The sequence below is a fragment of the Ixodes scapularis genome, unplaced genomic scaffold (genome assembly GCF_016920785.2).
Source record: "Ixodes scapularis isolate PalLabHiFi unplaced genomic scaffold, ASM1692078v2 PGA_scaffold1__304_contigs__length_218370807, whole genome shotgun sequence".
Classification (NCBI taxonomy): Eukaryota; Metazoa; Arthropoda; class Arachnida; order Ixodida; family Ixodidae; genus Ixodes; species Ixodes scapularis.
The window spans coordinates 141,224,426-141,243,204 of NW_024609846.1; the positions used below are offsets into that span (position 1 = coordinate 141,224,426).

Genomic DNA, 18,779 nt, shown 5'->3' on the forward strand with positions numbered 1-18,779 from the left:
TGAAATTGAACAAAGAGTGAAAACCTTCTCTGTTTCATAATTTATTTCTCAGTACTCGTACGCGATTAAGACACAAACTTAACATATGTGGAAGGCAATGAAAGGTTATTTTAAAAACAAAAATAAACTTAGTTGACTAGCAAAAAAATCTGCAGTTTTGGTCACAGTTGTTTGCGGAGGCATGTTTGGGGATTTTTACAAAGATTGGAGCGACGAATAATAAATAGTAGTTATAATGTCGTGTTACCTACTTGCATATATATCACACTAAAAAAATATGGACACTCTCTTTTGAATACTTTGAGATTGAGAGTGGTTAAAAAACGCCACACACGACAATCGTCAAAACCTCGTCATTCTTTCCCGCTTCTTTGAGATTTTTTTTCTCAGAAACTAAACATGTCGGGACATTAAAATAAAAAGGATTGTTATTCTTAGAACATGAGCCACGAAATATAAAAATTTGAAGCAAAATAAAAAATATGATTGCCACTCGTTGCCTGAATCCAAATGAAACCACCGCCCATATATATATAAAAAAAGGTTTAGCAACATTTTTTGTTTTACAGCTTTGCCTGACATTTAAAGTTGACTTTCACTAAAAGTTACTTATTAGTATTTACTTTTCATACTTCTATCAGTGATGCAGGAATGTTAGGGTTCAGTGATCCATGTTCTCTAACTACACATACACCACAAAAATTGCTGTGGAGTGCTTCTAAGCATCTATAGAGTGGCTTATTCAAGCGCCTTGTTTCCTGCAAGCACCAGAATTGTCGATAATCATCGCATAGCGTTTGTCCAACTTTATAATAGTAAAACAAAGTAAAGGTTAAGCATCACATGCATTTACGAAACGCTACCCACACCTAGTTTGACCACATTCCAGATGCCCATGCGTCCGGGTTACGCTTTTCATTCTGCCGGCAGTCGTAAATGTCACGGGAGCTGAGAGCCATTTTCAGCAAACCAGCTGCTGCGTTGGGCTTACGACAAATTGCGATTGCTTGCCAGCTGGCAAACCAGCTGCTGTGCTGTGGAGAATTGTTTGTTTAGAAAAAGACAATTTCCGTCAAGTTGTTACGGTCTATGAAGGCTAAAGAGCAGGTAGAGCTTTTAGCTTGTTTAGACCCCAGGGCTGTATTGTGACGGACTTCTTGCAGTACCGCTCGCAGTACATCTCCATTGACCAAAGCAAGACAAGTGACCGCAGGTCTTGCTTTGGTCAAGTGGAGATGTACTGCAGTCACTTGCCATTATTAGCCTTGGAGTGTGGTCGTCACACGCGTGCGCCAACTAATTTGAGATGCAAGAGCTCGCACCTCCACATTCGTAACACAGTATTTATGTTACGGGACTCGTTTTGATTTGGGAGCGATTACGAAGCATGCTTCTCTTCTGAGACAGTGACCCAGAGACAAGCATATTTTGAAATTGCTCAAATTTATTTTATTTCTTTCATTTATTTCAAAATACTAATAGTCCCTTGCGGGACTGTGAAGGCCCGTTCACACTCTTGCAACCGAGTACGACTGAGAGAGACGAGACTTGCTGAAACCTCTTAAAATTTCCTTGGATGAGGGAACACACTGGCATCCTGGTGCCATCTATGCGGTGACCCTGGAACTGCATTTCGCAAGAGTGAAGGTTTTGCGGGATTTCCGAGGTCAAATGTGTGTCATACCTATGAGAAAGCTCGTTTATAACGTTGACAAAAGTTTTTCGAGCCAAGAAGAAACGGTAATGCACGAGAGAAATAGAAAATATGCCGGACCGCCAAGTTTACACTGTTACCCAATAGATGGCACCAGTGTGTCCTCTTGTTGTAAGAGGTTTCAAGGCACCCAGTTCTAAGAGGTCACAAGGGTGTGAACGGGCCTTGATAGGAAGAGCCTAATACAATCTGTGGCAGCGTACAAAATAAAAACAAAAAAAAATTGTTAAAAGGGTAAATCAAGTAAAATTAATAAGACATCCACACGAAGCGAAACTTTAAGACAAGCAAATATGCTGGCTGACACAAGAAACTACTTACAAAAGATAGATGAAAATAATGGACGTAATTAACAATCATCATTCCCCAAATAAAGGTGCTGGTTAACATAAATAATGCACCATAAAGGGGTAGCACATGTGCATAAGTAAATATGTGTAAATAGGGTTCTTAATTTTTTGGTTTAATTTTTTATTTTCATGTCCATACCATCTTTTCCAAAATGGGGATTTCTTTTCTTTTTTTTATCATCATTTTTTAGAATTTTTTTTATTTTCAAATTGTTATAGACTGCAATCCTCAACGAAAAAGTTAAAAAAAAAACCCCAAAACATCATGGTTATTTCGGGTGGCTTTAAAAAGAAAATGGACGAAACCCATTTCCCAATAAGGACACACAGAGGACAATGGGGACACAACCATCAGAACAAGATAAAACTTAGACAAAGTTTACAAACATTAAAATAGTGGTTTGCAAAAATGAAACCTGTAAACGAAGAAGCCTATGTATAGACCATGCAATCCGTCACTCATAATGCTACAAAAACATCTAGCACCAAAATATTGTGCTAAAGCTTTTTTTTTCTTTCTTATACAGGGAAAGTTTGGTTTGTTGCATGCTTTTCCCATCTAGGCACTTAAAAAAAAAAAATTGGCAGAAGTTTAGTGTTTTGTTAAAATAAAGTGAGGGGATAAGTATGTAGGGTAAATGCGCTGAATTGGAACACTTGGAAAATCTGCAACCTGCCTTTGGTTGAAGGAAGTTTAGCAAAACTTTGTAAGGAAGGCAATTTTTAAGCCGAATAAAGTGAAAATAAATTGGTGTCTCTTTTCTTATAAACTCTTTCTATTTTTGGGTAGCTGCCATAATATATGTAAGGGCATTTGTGGACTTACCATCTTACCAATTTCTAAAGGGTCCTCATTTTTTTTTTATCACTGCACATTGAAAATATAATTGTGTGGCCAAAGTTTCTGCGATTGCTGCTCGTATTCCTGAAATTTATTCGTGACAACTTAGCCGCCGCGAACCAATCTTTTTTGGGTCTCTCGATTATTTTAGCATGTTTACTCGCGTACAGTCTGCGGATGTTAGCGACGAAGGCCCACGCATCTATTTTACCCCAGAGCGTGTCGGAGCGGATCTCTCCCATTTTACTAAAGGAGATCCACAAACGAATGAGGAATTGCAGCTACCTGCGCACGGATACCGAACAATAAACTTTAGGCTCCCCAGATTCCACTGCAGTTTGCCGGTTGAGGTTTGAACGTTACCCGCACCTTCTCATTCACTGTAGCACGGTGGCTAAAGACCGGTTCAGATATTTGCTTTCAAGTGTGACCAACTACTGCATTGTGGCAGCTTGTGACGATAGTTACGACGAGATGACACGCTTGCGCCATTCATCGGGTAGCACTGGCCCACTTCTGGTCTGTTACCCAACGTTGTACGCATCATTTTTTTCACCGTGGACTCGAACTAATTCTGACAATGTTTTAAGGAACTCTTTCTCATCAATACTGCATAGCTTTGATCTCTTGGTTACTAAAGACCTTCAGCCTAGTTCAAGACCAGGAGCGTTCAGTGTTGTTTGCACACCGGTGCTACTTCGTTTCAACTCTTCACAATGCGTCGTAACGGAATGCAACGAGTCTTAATGCAGTCTGTCACGTTAAAACGCAGATATCTGAACCAGCCTCGCGTCGCGTAGCCCTTCAGCCTCATGGCTGAGGCGCCTGGATCGCATCCTTGACTGGTGTGTTTAGCGTCCCGTATCATCCACGCCTCGAAAAAGAACCCGAATTGGCAACAAACGACGTCGGTGGTGGTCGACGTGTTGTGCCTTTGGAGGTCACAATGCTGACGGTTAGTCGTAAAAGTTTTGGCAAAGAGAACGACCGAATGCGGGTGTCGCAGTCGTTGCAGTGTCCCAACTCGCAGCCGCCGAAGCTTACAAACTGTCGAGCTGGGAGCGAGCTGCAGCAGAACGGGCACGTGCTGCATCCGCCCCATGAGCCGTGACGTGACACTCCTGCGACGTCGTTGGCTGAATATTGAGGGACCAGAAACGAGGGAGCAGGAAACACCCCTCAGAGACGCGCTCTTGTTGCCGTATTATGGGCGCCCGAGGTCAAATCAACTTTCCCTTGCAGGCGCGTCTGGTCGTGGCTCTGGTCTTCCTGACTGGCATACTGTGGTGGGGCGGCCAGGTGGCCAAGGGCTACTGGCTGGAGAAGAGGCTGCTCTTCCACATCAATGCCAAGGCGGACCTGCAGTTCATGTACCAGAGGCTGTTCCTCTGCTCTAGCCTCATCTCCTTCGATCTGCAATTGCAGGTGGGGAACCAGTCGGTTGACGGCTCTGTTTTAGGAATGGGCTTCTTCGCCACCCAGGTCATCCGTCGTCTAGAAAATGAGGCCCCTTGTGAGAGGGACCCCCCCCCCTTCTCACAAGACGCCTCTTTTGCTAGAGCAAAAGAAACTTCTGCTAGGCAAGGAGGCGCAGAATTTCGCTCACCTGGCCTCTACTGGAGACCAGTGCTGGGCACGAATTCGACACGAGCGCTGTGTCAGCGTTCAGCTGAAATTTGTGTCCTAGCTTATTAGGCACAACCCCCCCACCGAACAGCGATGCAGCGCTCATGTCTAGTCCGTGATTCATGCCGGTTCCCGGCGGGTGATGTGGGAAATCCAGCGTTGCGGCCTCGTCTGGGAAGTGATGACCCGTGGGTTTATTCGGGAGTTCCAGGAAGCTTCGGGAAACATTTTCCTATGCATTTTGTTCTAGGTTGCCTGTAAAGAATTTGCTGGGGACTTTTATTTACATGTTCTACACTTTTGTTTTTAGCCCATTAATTTGTTGATGAAATACTCGTGATTGGTGCGTTAAAGACGAAAGTGAGCTAAAAGTTTGTGCTGTGTGCAACAGTGGCGGCTTTGATCAGTTTTGTTCATGACTGAGGTAGAAATGCAGTTGTATTCAGTCTGCTGATTGAGGTAAAATAAGAATGCTATACATTTATAGTCAGGATTGAAGTATAAACATGTAAGACAAGGACAACACAACCACATCTTTTAACACAGCCATGAAAGGTGTGGTTGTGTTGTTTTCGTCTTACACGTTCATTCTTTCTTCACTCCTTACCTCCACAAACATGCTCTTGATCCATCAGTATAATTATTGATGTGCAAGATTATAGAATAGTAATTACTGTGGTTGTTGTGAAAGAGCAGTATTATGATTGCAAACTGATTATAGTTAATGACAGGCTAAGAGCCTAGGGCATTTGTATTGTTGAGTACACCTCTAAGTTTTACAATCGTAAAGTTTTACTCTAAAAGTCAGTTTCTCCACGACCCTCTATTTTTCTTTCTGTCACTTTAGTGTCCCTTTAATAGCACTGTAACAACCTTCCGTTAATATAGGTTATAAAACTTTTCACAGAAGAAAATTCGTAGTTTTGTAAACGGCAAACAAGTGTGACACACACTTTAGGAATAATTTTCTTTTTTTTTTTCAATTTTTTTTTTTTGCAAGTAAAAAATTTGGAGTATTTTAGCACAGCTGGCATGGTACAAGAATTGCGACGAAGTTGCACTTGATTTAGTGTTTCTGTCAAGTGGTGATTTTATTCATTCGCTACTGACTTTATCACAAACTATAGATAGATGCTCATTTGTTCACTGAATTATGTATCCTCTGTTTTTGAGAGTAGACAATGCTGTAAAAGCGGGGAGCCATTGGAGCGTGCCAGACTGAACATTTATGTGGGTAAAGTGCAATAGCCCGCAGTCCTCATTTCACTGTGACCATGCTTGCTGCTTTCCTTCTTTGGGCCTTGCTCGGAGCTTGATTGTCGTGCTTTGCTTTGTTATTAATTTTTTTTTTTTAACAAATGTATTAATGTTGTTTTTTTCTGTGTAGGGAAGCATGCTCATCTTTGTGCTGGAGAATGGCACCACCCTTAGCCAGCTCGAGATCTGGGTGCTCTCTGTTGGCCCCGTGGTGACTTGCCTCTGGGCAGTGGCGGGATACTTGGCCGTGAGTACATCCGTCCAGTCGCCTAGCAGGCGAGCATTTGGCAAACATTTTGCCACGTGTGGTCGCCTGCTGCCGAAGCCAAGCATCGAGTAATTTTCCTGCAAATGGGGGTTGTCTTGCTAAATAAAAATTGGCACCGACCTTTATCTGCAAATTCCCATAATGCACGGAATGCTGTACGTATTTACATGAATGTGGGTAGACCCATTTCTTAATTTGTGAAAATCTGAAAGGGGGGAGATCGACTTATAATCGAACCAAAGCATTCCACTGCCGACAAAAACGAAGCAATTGCAATATTGAGAACACCTCGATTTGTTACGAGTTCAGCCGGCTGTACCTGTGGCATTGCCCCATTCTGTGCTCTCATTTTACAATTCTTTTTTTAAATTATTAACTGCACGAACGAGTATTATTGATAGCGATTTGAAAATTAGCCCAAATGTGCTGCGGTGGACAATGAACGGCGCACCCGACTCCCAGCGTTGGCGGCACTTGACGCAAGAGCCACTCTAAAAGTGCCACTGGAACAGCCTCGCTCCCTGCTGCTTCCTTTCGCAGTTTTTTGCACGATTCACGGTCCATGTCATTCAATCGAGTGTCGGGATCACGCTGGAGCGCCAACTACGTTTCTGTATTGACGCGCGTCATCCGGGCAGTTTAGGATTTCGCCGCTCGTTAATGGCCATTCTTCATCCAGAAGCAACAAACAACCGCGCCGCTGGCCGCAAGTTTGACCCTTCAGAGTGGGTGGTGCTCTAGCGCCGTCTGCAAGGGCGCGGGATCTTCACCGCGATGGCAGACGAAGAGGCTTCCGCAAACCAAAGTCTGGATGGGTTTGGATGCCTTCCGGAGTTAGAGGTCAGGCTTGCATCGTACGTCCCAGAAGTGCGCAACCGGTTCCTACCCATGACGTGCAACGCGATCCCTGGGCAAGCGCGGACGATGCAATTGACGCTGTTGTTTGCGAAGTGCAAGACTTCTTGGGACGACGCCAACGACGTTCTTTGAGAACGTTGCAGTGGTCAGGACGGGAACGACAACACCAGTGCGGACGAATCATAGTCTCCAGTTGAAGACAGAGCGAGAACGGAGCAGCTTCAGTTGTCCCGCCTGCAGCGCGAGCTTCCAGTTTCGATAACGCTTGGGCATCTCGTGCACCACGTGCGTGCATGCGCAGCCCATGCACGCCAGAAAGCATCAAGCGTGTGCTGGAAGCTGGGCTTTCGAAAGAGCCCAACTTCGCCATAAAACACCATAGAGATTTGTTTTTTGATGTGCAATTAAGGAAGGGGGGGGGGGGGGGTTGACTTTCAATCGTGTCAAAAACGGTACATAAAGAATGGTCGTTTAAATTTGTTTAGACGATATTATAGTTGATTCGGGGAGTGGAGAAGGACATATCGGTTATTAACGCATCGTGGTCATGTAACGCGACATCATCTTGTGAAGTTCTGGTGTCACGTGAGCTCGATTGGTGTATATCTGCAAATTTAATTTTTGTGTGAAAAATGGTTTACAGAAGAAAAAGAAGAATCCAGAAAAAGTATGGCCCATTGCTTGGTTTTTAGGACCATTAGCAGCAATCATACCGCCACCATGAACCGAGCTTCCACCATTTTGTTTGTTTTGATCTAGCCCGTAGCTTTGACATCGCTGTGTGTGTTCTACGCAAGGGGGTATTGTTCGTGCCATACAGGAGCCGAGTTGAGGCTATAATCGGAATTGTGGCCTCTTTTTGGCACTATCGAGGGTGTACATAATTTAACGGAAACGAATGGATGACAGGAAAGGGACTAGCACGCTCGCCTCAGGCTGGTTAATTGACACTTTTGTTTTGTGGTGTTTACGAAGGGAACGTGGAGGCACTGTCCGCTGCCGTTGTGCACGCGTCTTCCGCCGTCTCCAAGCAGTGACAAATGGTGCTGACTGCATCTTCAGTCTAGTTGTCTGCTTCATTGGCTAGGTTTGACTTGCACTTCTGTTCATGCCTCTGAAGTCTGTCCAATCCAGGAAGAGATTGTGGTCGTCTAATTTTTTCGTGAACCGCTTTGCTGCCCGCTTCTGTACTTTGTTCATAGTTTTGTTTATTTACAACTTGACTGATGCTGTCGTGACATCCGAGAAGTTCACTGACGTGGACAGTGCGCTCTATGCCAGCCATTGTGAGGGTACTTCATGTCGCATAATGCTGACACTGCCGTGTAGGTGGACCGCTGAAATGCAAAACGATTTGAGCAAACTACTGATCGAATAAATTTTTGCATACCGCTTATTTATTTAGCCTTCTGCACAATCCCGGTGAAACCTGAATTATTGTTCGGCGACTGTAATAAATGTGTGACACCGATTGGTTTATAAATATCCTAATTTGATTTTCTTGCTCAATTTAGTGGTCAAGTGCACGAACTGACGGATAGAGAAATTTCTGGGGATGGGGGGTTCCCTTAAAATGCCTTCAATGCTTTAAGATTAAAGAATTGGTGGTGCAAGTTGCTGGAACGTTTAATCCTGCAAAAAGTTGGTGGCGGAGGAAAGGCGGGGAGTGATTTGTGTTCTGGGCATTTCGGGTCTTTGTCACGACTGAAAAGGGTTTCTTGAGGCCCAAATTGATGCCTTTACAGTCTCTCAAGAAATAGGCTTGGTTTACCTTCCTTTGCATTTGGAAATTAAGTTTTTTTGTTATTTGTAGTTCTTGGCCTGCACACCGTAAAATATAGCGGAAGTGCCCACTTCGTTCAAGTGCCCACTATTAACATTTCCCAAACTTTAAAAATATGCAAATTATATGTTCAGCTCCCGATTTCACCGGACAAGCGCCCATGTCTGGACTAAACCAGGCCCCCCTTTCATTTTATAGTAATTCTTTGAGCTCGAACTTGAAAAAAAAATGTGTCCACCGCCAGTTGTCTCTTTGCAGAAAAGGACAGCTTGCATCACAAAGGATGAAAAATGTCTATATGGGCCTTGAAATCGACATCGCAAATCTAAGTTGTATTGTCCTTCATGTTGCACACAGCTCAAATTTCATGTTAGCATGGAAACATTATTTATTTCCAAGTATGGCTTTTTTTGTAAGAACAAATCTTTCCACTTTTCGCTCTCTTGTTTTTGCCCCAAAACACCCGTGTTTTTCGTTTGTTTAAATTCAGATGTTTCTCAGCAATATCTTTTTTTCTGTATTGTACTTGCGCTATTTTCACTGGAAAGAATTTTTTAACGTGCACATATCTGAAAACTAACTTGGTGCCAGTTCTACCACTCGGATGAAAACGGAATTGCAGGCCACCTCATGTTTCATAAAACATGGTTCATAAGGCACGCACGCTCTATACACGAGAGTCATTGAGAATCTTGCGAGAGTTTGGCACCGTAGATCACAACGTTCAAAGCACACGATGCTGGTAGATTTTCTTTCTTCTCGGCTGGAACGATGGCTTTCCGCTGGCCTTCTCCGCTGTGCCAAAACTAAAGTGCAGGCCTACAGGTTCCCAGATGGCAGGTCCGAATCACGGCCGAGGTGCCCCCAATCTGACAGGTTCATTGCAGAGAAGGCAAGAGTTTGGTTTCACGTCAGAAAGATCCCCAGGTGGTCGAAATTAATCCTCAGTTTGCCGCTGGGGCGTGCCACATGCCCTTCGTTGGTTTGGCACGTAAAACCCCCTAACTTAACTGATTACTTTCCACTTAAAAAAAAACAACTTTGTAATATTCTTTTTAAGGGGGGTGGGCGAGGGAACGCAATTGATTTAAAATAATAGGAAGGTTGCTAAAAGGTATGTTTGGGCTAGTTGGTTGATGAGCACCTTGGCTTAAAACAGTGCAACAAGACAAGGACAGAGTAAAAACGAGACAGGCGACAGCGCTGTTTTCTGTCTCGTCTTGACTTGGACCTTGTCGCGTTGCGTTATTTCAAACCAAAATAGCAAGGTCTTTTTAGTGATCCTGCCTTCAGCACGAGCTTTTCCGCCTTCGATCACAGTTTTGCTTCTTGCGAGCTTGGAGCTTGCATGTGCAGCCAAGCATAGTAAAAGGGAATGGACACATGCTGGAGGAGGCTGGACATCCAAAAAAAATCATGAGCATGGAATAACAGCACGTCAACTAGATGAAACCACAGACGTGAAAACAAAAAAACGGCAAATGCAAAACCGTATGATGGATAAAGGTAGTAACTTGCGCCACCTATCCTACTGCTCCAAAGCACATTGTCTAGTATATTGATGGGGCAGTGCTTTCTGCAGGCTTTTTAAGCTTTCTCTTTGCTTTGGTTTTTGGGTTTGATTGTAATGCACGGGTAATTGCAAGCACATTGTTGTCTTGAAAAAGAGAAGTGCATTAGAATCTTGTAGATGTGGTAATCATCTTGCCACGATTCCTGTTAGTTTCATTCATACGTGTCACCTATTTTTTCATAGTACACACTTAAGAAAACACCTGTTTTAGGTATTTATGAACAATCTGGATGCTTTTAGGCCTGGATTGATGCTGCAGTCGAACCCCGCTACAACAAAATTGACGGTGCACGGAAAAAATTTTTGTAGCGAAATCTTCGTTGTTGTAAAATGAACAAAAAAATGGCACATCTGAACTGGTAGAGTACAGAAACCTGTTGAGCCAGCTGGTGCTAGCATTGAAGTTGTCTATTCCAAGCAGGCAAGCGAAATTTAAGGCCTTCTGCTGCACGACGTTTCCGCTGATGGGTATCTTCTTTGCCCTCGTCTCCACAAACCATGTGTACATAGTCTTGTCGAGGTTTTTGTGCGCCGACGGTGTCAGTTTCTTTCACTTGGCCGATGTCCCTGATGCAAGAGCCTTTTTGATTGCATCTTTCGACTTTAGGTTCATCGGCAAAGAACTCTAAGACATTCCAAACTTTTCCGCGATGACAGCTTTCTTCTGTCTACTTGCAACTTCGGCCAGGATGCGGGCTTTATCTTCTAAAGATAAAAACTTCCGCGTTTTGCTTTGCGGTGCCATGTCCAAAAAGCCCGCATACTGTACTGGCAAAAGTACAACCGACAAAACTAAAGACTACTGAGCTTTGGCTTTGGATAGTCTGCAGCAGAGGATTATCAAGCCAAGAGCTAGGGTGCAACCAACATCGGTGCAACAGCGAAGGAAGGCCGGGAAGGCCAGCCTCATCGCCATCGAGTAATGGCGGCCTGCATGCCCACTTAACATTGCGCTCGGGTACCAGTTATTAGTGTCAGTTTTTGGTGGTTCAACATGTGATTTAAACTATATAGTAGACATATTTTATGTTCCAAAATGCACCAAACTGCTCGAAAGTTTGTTTTCCATACTGAAAATTAAACTTTAAAACTTTGAATTGTTCTGTAAAGTTTCGTTCAAGCGGAACGGCAGAGGAAACAGTGTTCACTGTTGTAAGACTTTTTATGATGGGAAACTGAAAAATATTCGTTCAAATGGAAATTTCGTTGAAGCGGCGTTTATTGGAGCAGGGTTCGACTGTACATAACAAACATATCTAGCACAAGTCGTGGAAGTGCAAACCCTTAATTTAGAGAATTCTAGCTCAAGGTAACCCTCTAAATGACTGTGTTCCAAAGTAAGTCTCATCAGTATACTTTTTTATAGACCCGGCCTTTTCAAAATTTTGTACCAGCTGGTAGCTCATGAAGCAATTTCACTTTCGCAAACTTGTTGCGGTCATGAAACTATTTTATTGGGCACAGATAGCCTTGTATGTCAATGGCAGATGAGTATTGGTTCTTCAATCACCTCATAGTTCTTTTTTGATTTATTTTCATTTCAACAATGTGAACGTAAGAACTGACCAGTACAGAGTGTCAACCCGTAAGCCCCTTGATTAAATTTTTCCCCTCAAAATGCTTTAAAGTCAAACTTGTGCCATGAGATTGACCGGACCAAACTCTGAAATAAAGGCCTATGCAGCCGTTGCATCTAATTCGTGTGTCGTGTTGTAATGACGTCTTGAATGTGCAAGCCTCATGTATTCTCCGCCAATAGTATCTCCTTCTCTCCCCAACTGACTGTTCTAAGTTCACTGTTTGTAGTCAAAAGTACTTCACTACTACATAGATTCCTTACTTTATTTTTATCCAGCAAATAATATCATCATAAAAGCATCTAACAACATATCCTCAAACTGAAAAAAAAAAAAAAAGATACTTCCCAACATTCTTCAGAATAATTTGCATCTACATTGAAACCTGTTTAGAACGAACCCACGTACAGCGAATTATTGTCGATATCGAACTCGCGGAATATTTAAATAAAAATGCATGTAAAAAGTACTTTTTATGACGAACAACATATTGGCTATATTGAACCGTTCTCCCCCAGGAAGGCTTCCAAAAACGTGCAAACAACCGTCTTCTAACCTTCCCCCCCCCCCCCCCAAAAAAAAAAGAAAGAAAAAAAGTAGGAAAGAAAAAAATATCAAAAGCTCGAGCCGCGAAAAAAATTGACAAAGAGAAGCGATTCAGAAGGGGAGCAGCTAAAAAAACACTAATCCCATGCACCAAAAAAAAAAAAAAAAGACTTCATCTCAAAGTGGTTGCCCACGAAGAGGAGTGACTCAGAAGGGGAGATAAGCTAAAAGAAGAAACGCTGCACGCATGCAAAAATAAAAAAATAAAAAAATTTAAAAAAAAAACTTTTTGGCGCTTTGTTACAAGGTGGAACCGAAAAGATGAGAAAGAAGTAGGGTTGTGCGAATATTCGAACGCTTCGAATATCGAAGCGAATAATGCCATAATCGATTCGGACTTCGAATCGAATAGTACTATTCGGAAACTTCGAATATTTTCGAAGTATTTCGAAGTTTGAACACTGTGCAAACCATGACCTTATTCGAAAAGAGGTAAGCTAATACCCTAGTCACACGAGCGCTCTCAACTGCCATTGAGTCAACGACAGTTGACTCAATCGCGATCGGCCGGAGTTAAACGGCGGCTCCAACTTTCATCGAGCCGCTAATGACACCTCAGTTCAACTGAACGGACTTCCCCAACGGAGGTAAACTGGCGCCTATCTGCGGGCCGCTGCCGCGGACCATCGTTTGCGAGGTACTTACTGTTTCGGAATGCAGAAGGAGGCGCCCAGAAAGAATCGCGGCAGCAAACATTCCGGGCAGGAATAGGTTTAGGCGTTCGAGCTGCCGCTAAAACAATCCGGGCTAGCCCGTGAGCCACCAAACGAGCGAAGGTGGCGGAGGGAACTAGTTTCGTTTTAGCTTCAACTGTGTTCTTGAGGGCCCCAGAAGATTACATTCACGTCAAAAACTGTGTGACCGTGTGCTACGATTGCCGGAGCTACCTCCTGGCTTATTTTTGTCCTCTTGCCTCCGAGTACACTTGAACTAATTTCCCACGTGCTGCACAACAAACGCATACGCCGTTGCTGCCCCGCCTGCCCCGCGTAGAAAACAATGATGGTGATACCGATAGTTTCTCCATTCTGAAAATGAAAATATCCTCATTTTGATAGTTACGATACCTCTCGAATACTGTAATTATTTTCTTGGAATTAAGTCTGACACGGTTGTGAAGTGTCATTCAAAAGTCGAAATCACGATGCTCTGAACAGTCATAAATTTCAAATATGAACGATATCAGCGTAGACTTCCAGGTGGCGCGGACCATACCAGCGATACCAGCCATCGTTGACCATTTCCTTGTTCTCCTTTTGTTGTTCTTCTCGCGTTCGCTACTTCTGTCACTTTCGCTGCGAACTGTGAATGCAGCTTGTCCTTGCGTTCCCGGAAAAGTCATGGACGATCCAAGTCACCAAACTCAACGGGCGATCTGCCGCAGCGCGATCTGGGAGTTCTTTGATCGAGGACCCAACAGTGCTAAATGTCACACGTGCAAGATGTGCCTCAAGACGCCGACGGGTACAACTACGACTCTGGTAAATCACCTGAAGCGTCTTCCCGGACCGTTTAAAGCGTTTGAGAAGATGCGTGCTTCTGAAAGTGCGAAGAAAACAGGAGCTAAAAAGTCTGACGGTAGGGTTGCGACTCCCGTACCTTTCAAGCCAAAGCTGAAGAAAGATAGCCAGAGAGCGAAAACACTGACAAAGAAAACGGCGCTGTTCCTTGCCACAGGCCTACACTCGTACTCGATCATCGAGGAGCCGGGGTTTTTGGCGTTGATGAACGCTGCCGTTCCCGAGTACCAGGTTCCTTCGAGGACAACCTTCTCCCGAGGTGTGGTGCCAGAGCTTTGTGCCAAAGAGAAAGAGCGCATCAAAGGCGAGTTGTGCGACCATTTTGAGAATGGATCCCCATGCTACGCCCTCACGACAGACGGGTGGACGTCGAGGACGGGGGACAGTTATGTTTCGATGACGTGCCACTTACTCGATGCACACTTCCAGCCCCGCAACTATAACCTGGCGTGCAGGCACATGCCCGAGGGCCACACGTCTGAAAACCTGAAGAGCCTCCTGCTTGATCTGGCTAGAGAATGGGGACTGCCACAAGACATTCCAGTCTTTATTGTTACCGACAACGCGAGGAACTTTTTGAGTGCGGTATCGCGAAAGACGTGGACCAGCCTGCAATGTTTCGCGCACACACTGCAGCTGTGTATACAGAACGCCAAGAAGGAAACGCCGGACTTCGACGAGCTCTGTGCCAAAGCCCGAGCAGTTGTAGGGCACTACAAGTGAAGCTCCGTGGCAAGAAGCCGCCTGAAAGAAATTCAAATTTCTATGGGATTGGAACCCCTTCAGGTCATCCAAGATGTTGCCACACGGTGGAACAGCGAGTACGACATGATGTCCCGTCTCCTCAAGCTGCGTCCAGCTATTTCCTTGGACTTGTCTGAACGGGACACTTTTGACAACCTGACCTGAAGCGAGTGGCGCCTCATGGCATCAGTGACATCAGTCCTCAAGTGCGTTGAGGAGGCGACACGAGAGTCGTGCTCCGAGAAGCACCCCACTCTCTCACAAGTGGTGCCACTAGTGCACTGTATGCAGGTCCTGCTGACCGAACAGTCACACAGCGGTGGAGAGGAGTCAGTCTTTGCAGGGAGCTTGCTTCGAAATGTCAAGTCCCGATTTGTGGACATTAAATTTCAAAGTGCTCATGCGCTGAGCACTCTGCTGGACCCCCGTTTCAAGGCTGTGTGCTACACTATACCAAGTGAAAAGCAATGGGCAAAGAACCATCTATGTGTAGCTGTAGAGAAGACCCTTCCCCTGGAGGAGAACTCTGAACAGACCCAAGACGTAACTGCACCACCTGCCAGTGCCAGCAGTGATGTGTGGGACGTTTTTGGGGCCCTGGCATCCACCAGCACCTCGAGCATCTGCTCCCGACGACCATCAGAAGAGGTAGAGGAGTACCTTTACTCACCTGTAAGGCCGCGATCGGAGAACCCCTACCTCTGGTGGAGGAATTTGGGGAAGGACAAGTACCCCCTGCTGGCAAAGGTTGCCCAGCTGTACCTCTCGATTCTGGCGACGCAGGTATCAAGTGAAAGGCTCTTCTCAACATCTGGGAACGTTGTCACAAGCAGGAGGGAGCTCCTCCTCCCAGAGCACGTGGAGCAGTTGGTGTTTATCCATAGCAATATAGAGTAAAGCTTACGACGTGATGCACAGGCGTCAATAAACTTGGGGGAAAGTTTGCTTCCTTGAATCTGTTCCAGACTTTTTTTCTGGTAGCCTAGAAAACATGTTGAAGACGACACGGCTAGCTAAGCCATATCGATGTGCAAACTATTTAAGTTCTGTTTTGTAAATTTTCTCACTTTTAAATTAGCAAATGCAAGATATTCGCTTCGCTTCGAAATTATTCGCTTCGATTCGAAACTATTCGTTGAAATTAATTATTCGCTTCGTATTCGCTTCGAAGTGAAAATTCACTATTCGCACATCCCTAGAAAGAAGCACTCGCCTTACAACGAACGCATCGTGAAAGTTTGTTGTAAATGGTTTTTGCTATATCGAACTACCTGCTATATCGAACTGATCGTAGCGTTTCCTGCTATTCGTTATAAACGGGTTTGACTGTATAGCACACATTCGGTGGCGTTTTTTTTTTTGTGTGTGTGTATTGGACATTAGATTAAGGAAAAGGGCAGATTGGTGCTCCACATCACACAGCAACTAAGGACCGTGGCGCGCGTCTGTGCTGCGCTGCACCAGTGTTTGTGTGTGCCGCACACCTTGTAGCAGGTGTCTGAATTGAAGCATCTCCCACCAGATGGACCATGAGAGCAAGCCCTTGGTGGCCCTGTTCTTCATCCTCTGGCTGCCCAACGTGGTCTATATCGGCTACAGGCTATACACAGTAAGTCTTTTATCTGGCTAGTCGATCCCCACGTAGTGTGGAGGCCGACTGTAGTTTGTTGCAGAAAAGCAGGGCAGGCTCCTCCCACAAAGCCCTGCACTCTTTCCCCTTTAGCAGAGCAGACGCTGGAGAGGAGGAAACCACCAATCATAACAAACGAAAAGATTTTTTAGAGAAGCTTGTCCCGCTTTTCTTAGCCTGTAGAGCTGCCACACTATTGATATGTTGTGCTAAATAATGACATAATACGGTGATAAAACATATACTAAAGCCGAAAGCAGATCTGGCATCTTGTGGATCATCTTCGCGGTCTGCCGGTTGGTTGTCCAGGCATGGCGCGCTTGGGCATCTACCGTATCTCTCGACCAATGCTTGACGAGAGGGAAACAAAAATTGGGCTTAAATCTTCTGAAAGTCATAAAGCCCTCACGTTTCCCCTTCCTCAAACTACAAGGGTAGTGCGCAAGAAGGAAGTGACCGAAAAAGAGGACGAAATGTGAAGGGCACATCAGCCTCTCTAAAGGGAATGTGGGAACAAAATTTCATAACCAGTTCTTTACTTAGATATGAGGCACGACGTAGATCAACGTTCTAATCAAGAATGTGAAAAAGACATTTTTGAGACGAATTGGCCAGTGAATTGTACGAGATTCCAATCCTGAAGTTGAAGGAGGGAAAGGGAAGTAGGAGGAGGGCAAGATGGGGCAAACGTGGGAATTGACAAAAAATATGACATTGTCAAGAGAGAAAGTGAGAAGGGATAAAAAAAAACTCAGCTCCTTTTAAAGAGTATCTCTGATTCGGATTCCAGGAAATGCATGCAAACAGGCACAGTGCATGGTCATCCATATTGGAGCAGGCCCTGCGCCAATCAAGGGCACCGCATATTGCATCTGGATGCTTAGCTTTGGACGCAGATGCAGGGACTAACCTATACAGAAAGCTAGTGGGGCATGTTGACAATGCCGCGGCCGATACAGAAACCTGCGCGTGTCCTGCAAACCAAGTGAACACCGCAGGTCGTGCCACTGGTGCCATCTGTGGGCTTCACCGGAAAAGTAAAAATACTAACAAAAGCTTGCTGTGTGTATGACGCACTTCCCTGCGCTGAACGTCGCCAACTAAATGTACCAGATTTCGTCAACTTGGTGCATCTCAAACTTCGTTGTCCTATGTAAAAAAACTTTTATACAAAGTTACAAAAAAAAATTTTTACTTGTGAACTTCCTACGCAATGAATGCTAAAGGGAACTGCTCCAGTTTCTCAGCAACAAAATTGAAGTGGTGTATTTTAGCCTCATACGAATCTGCTTAAAATTGACTCGTTCAAAGTGCGAACGAAGCTCTACTGATGCATCACAACCAATGGAGAGTGAAACTGGATTCTATCCGTAAATTGGTTGGAGCATTTGGCAAAAAGTTTGCTTCTGGAAGAAGCTGATATTGATAAACATACCTGCCAAATCTCCCGAATTGTCCGGGAGCCTCCCGAATTTTGATCACATCTCCTGATCTTACAGACACGATTTCAAACCTCCCAAAAAGTGGCTGCCATAGTTTCTTTTTTTTTTTTTTTATGACACCCTATTGCTATAATTGTGTCAGTGCGAGTTACTCGAGAGTAGGTTTAAGTTACTTCGGCGGGTTACCACGTGACAACTCGGAGCAGCAGCGTAAAAGGATGCTAGATTTTCAAACGCCAAGGTACGAAACCTCTACTCCTGAGTAAGTTCGAGCACATTTTGGTACACTGCTTATATGATCATGGGTGCGCTAGGCTCCAGTTGGATTTGTCAGGTCGTCGAGTGACGTGCGGAACGCCAAACTACTTTTTGTGTTTCCCCGGGTTTAGATGGAACGATCGATGGCTCTTTCAAAAGCCAAGAAGAAGTACAGTGTAGACCGCATATAACGTATGTCGCGGGAGTCGCGAAAACCCGCACTATAAGCGGTACCGCGCTATAACCAAAACATCAATTTTTCAGGCCAAAATACATGCCATGAGACAACTTACCTTTGTAAAACAATTTATTTTATGTTAGATGAAAAATAAAGCTTAGTTTAAGGAAAGTCTTTATTTCACCAGACTAGTACAGTTCTCTCTCAAGTGTGTCACACATTTTGAAAGAAATGAGCGGCTTTCGTCTGGCGCAGCCTTTTAACGGCGTCGCGGGCTGCGGACGGACGTTGCGAGCGTTCAGGATTGCTAACCCTAATCACTTTTCTCCGGTGATGAAAACGCTTGAAAATATGCATCCTTCATACGGTACGCTCCAGTAATGTCTTCAATTTGAGCACACGCATGAAACGCGCCAAATAAGAAATCCGGGTGATGTTCGAGGACACAAATGCTTAGAAATCATCACTGTAGTCGAAGTAAACAAACACGACGACACGGGCGTTTCTGCCGTCTTGACTGCCGCCACGACATCGCCACACGAGTAGGTGGATCT

The 18,779-nt window shown here is 44.6% G+C and overlaps 1 protein-coding gene across 4 annotated transcripts in view; it reads left to right on the plus strand.

Annotated features, from left to right (window-relative positions):
• LOC115324777 overlaps positions 1–18,779 on the plus strand; it is a 72,815-nt gene that overhangs the window by 16,101 nt on the left and 37,935 nt on the right. For all 4 annotated transcript variants that reach the window (XM_029985411.4, XM_042290957.1, XM_029985412.4 and 1 more), the window contains exons 4-6: positions 4,148–4,330; positions 5,919–6,035; positions 16,240–16,326. In XM_029985411.4, coding sequence (XP_029841271.3) covers positions 4,148–4,330; positions 5,919–6,035; positions 16,240–16,326 — 387 coding nt within the window. The remainder of the gene's footprint in view (positions 1–4,147; positions 4,331–5,918; positions 6,036–16,239; positions 16,327–18,779) is intronic.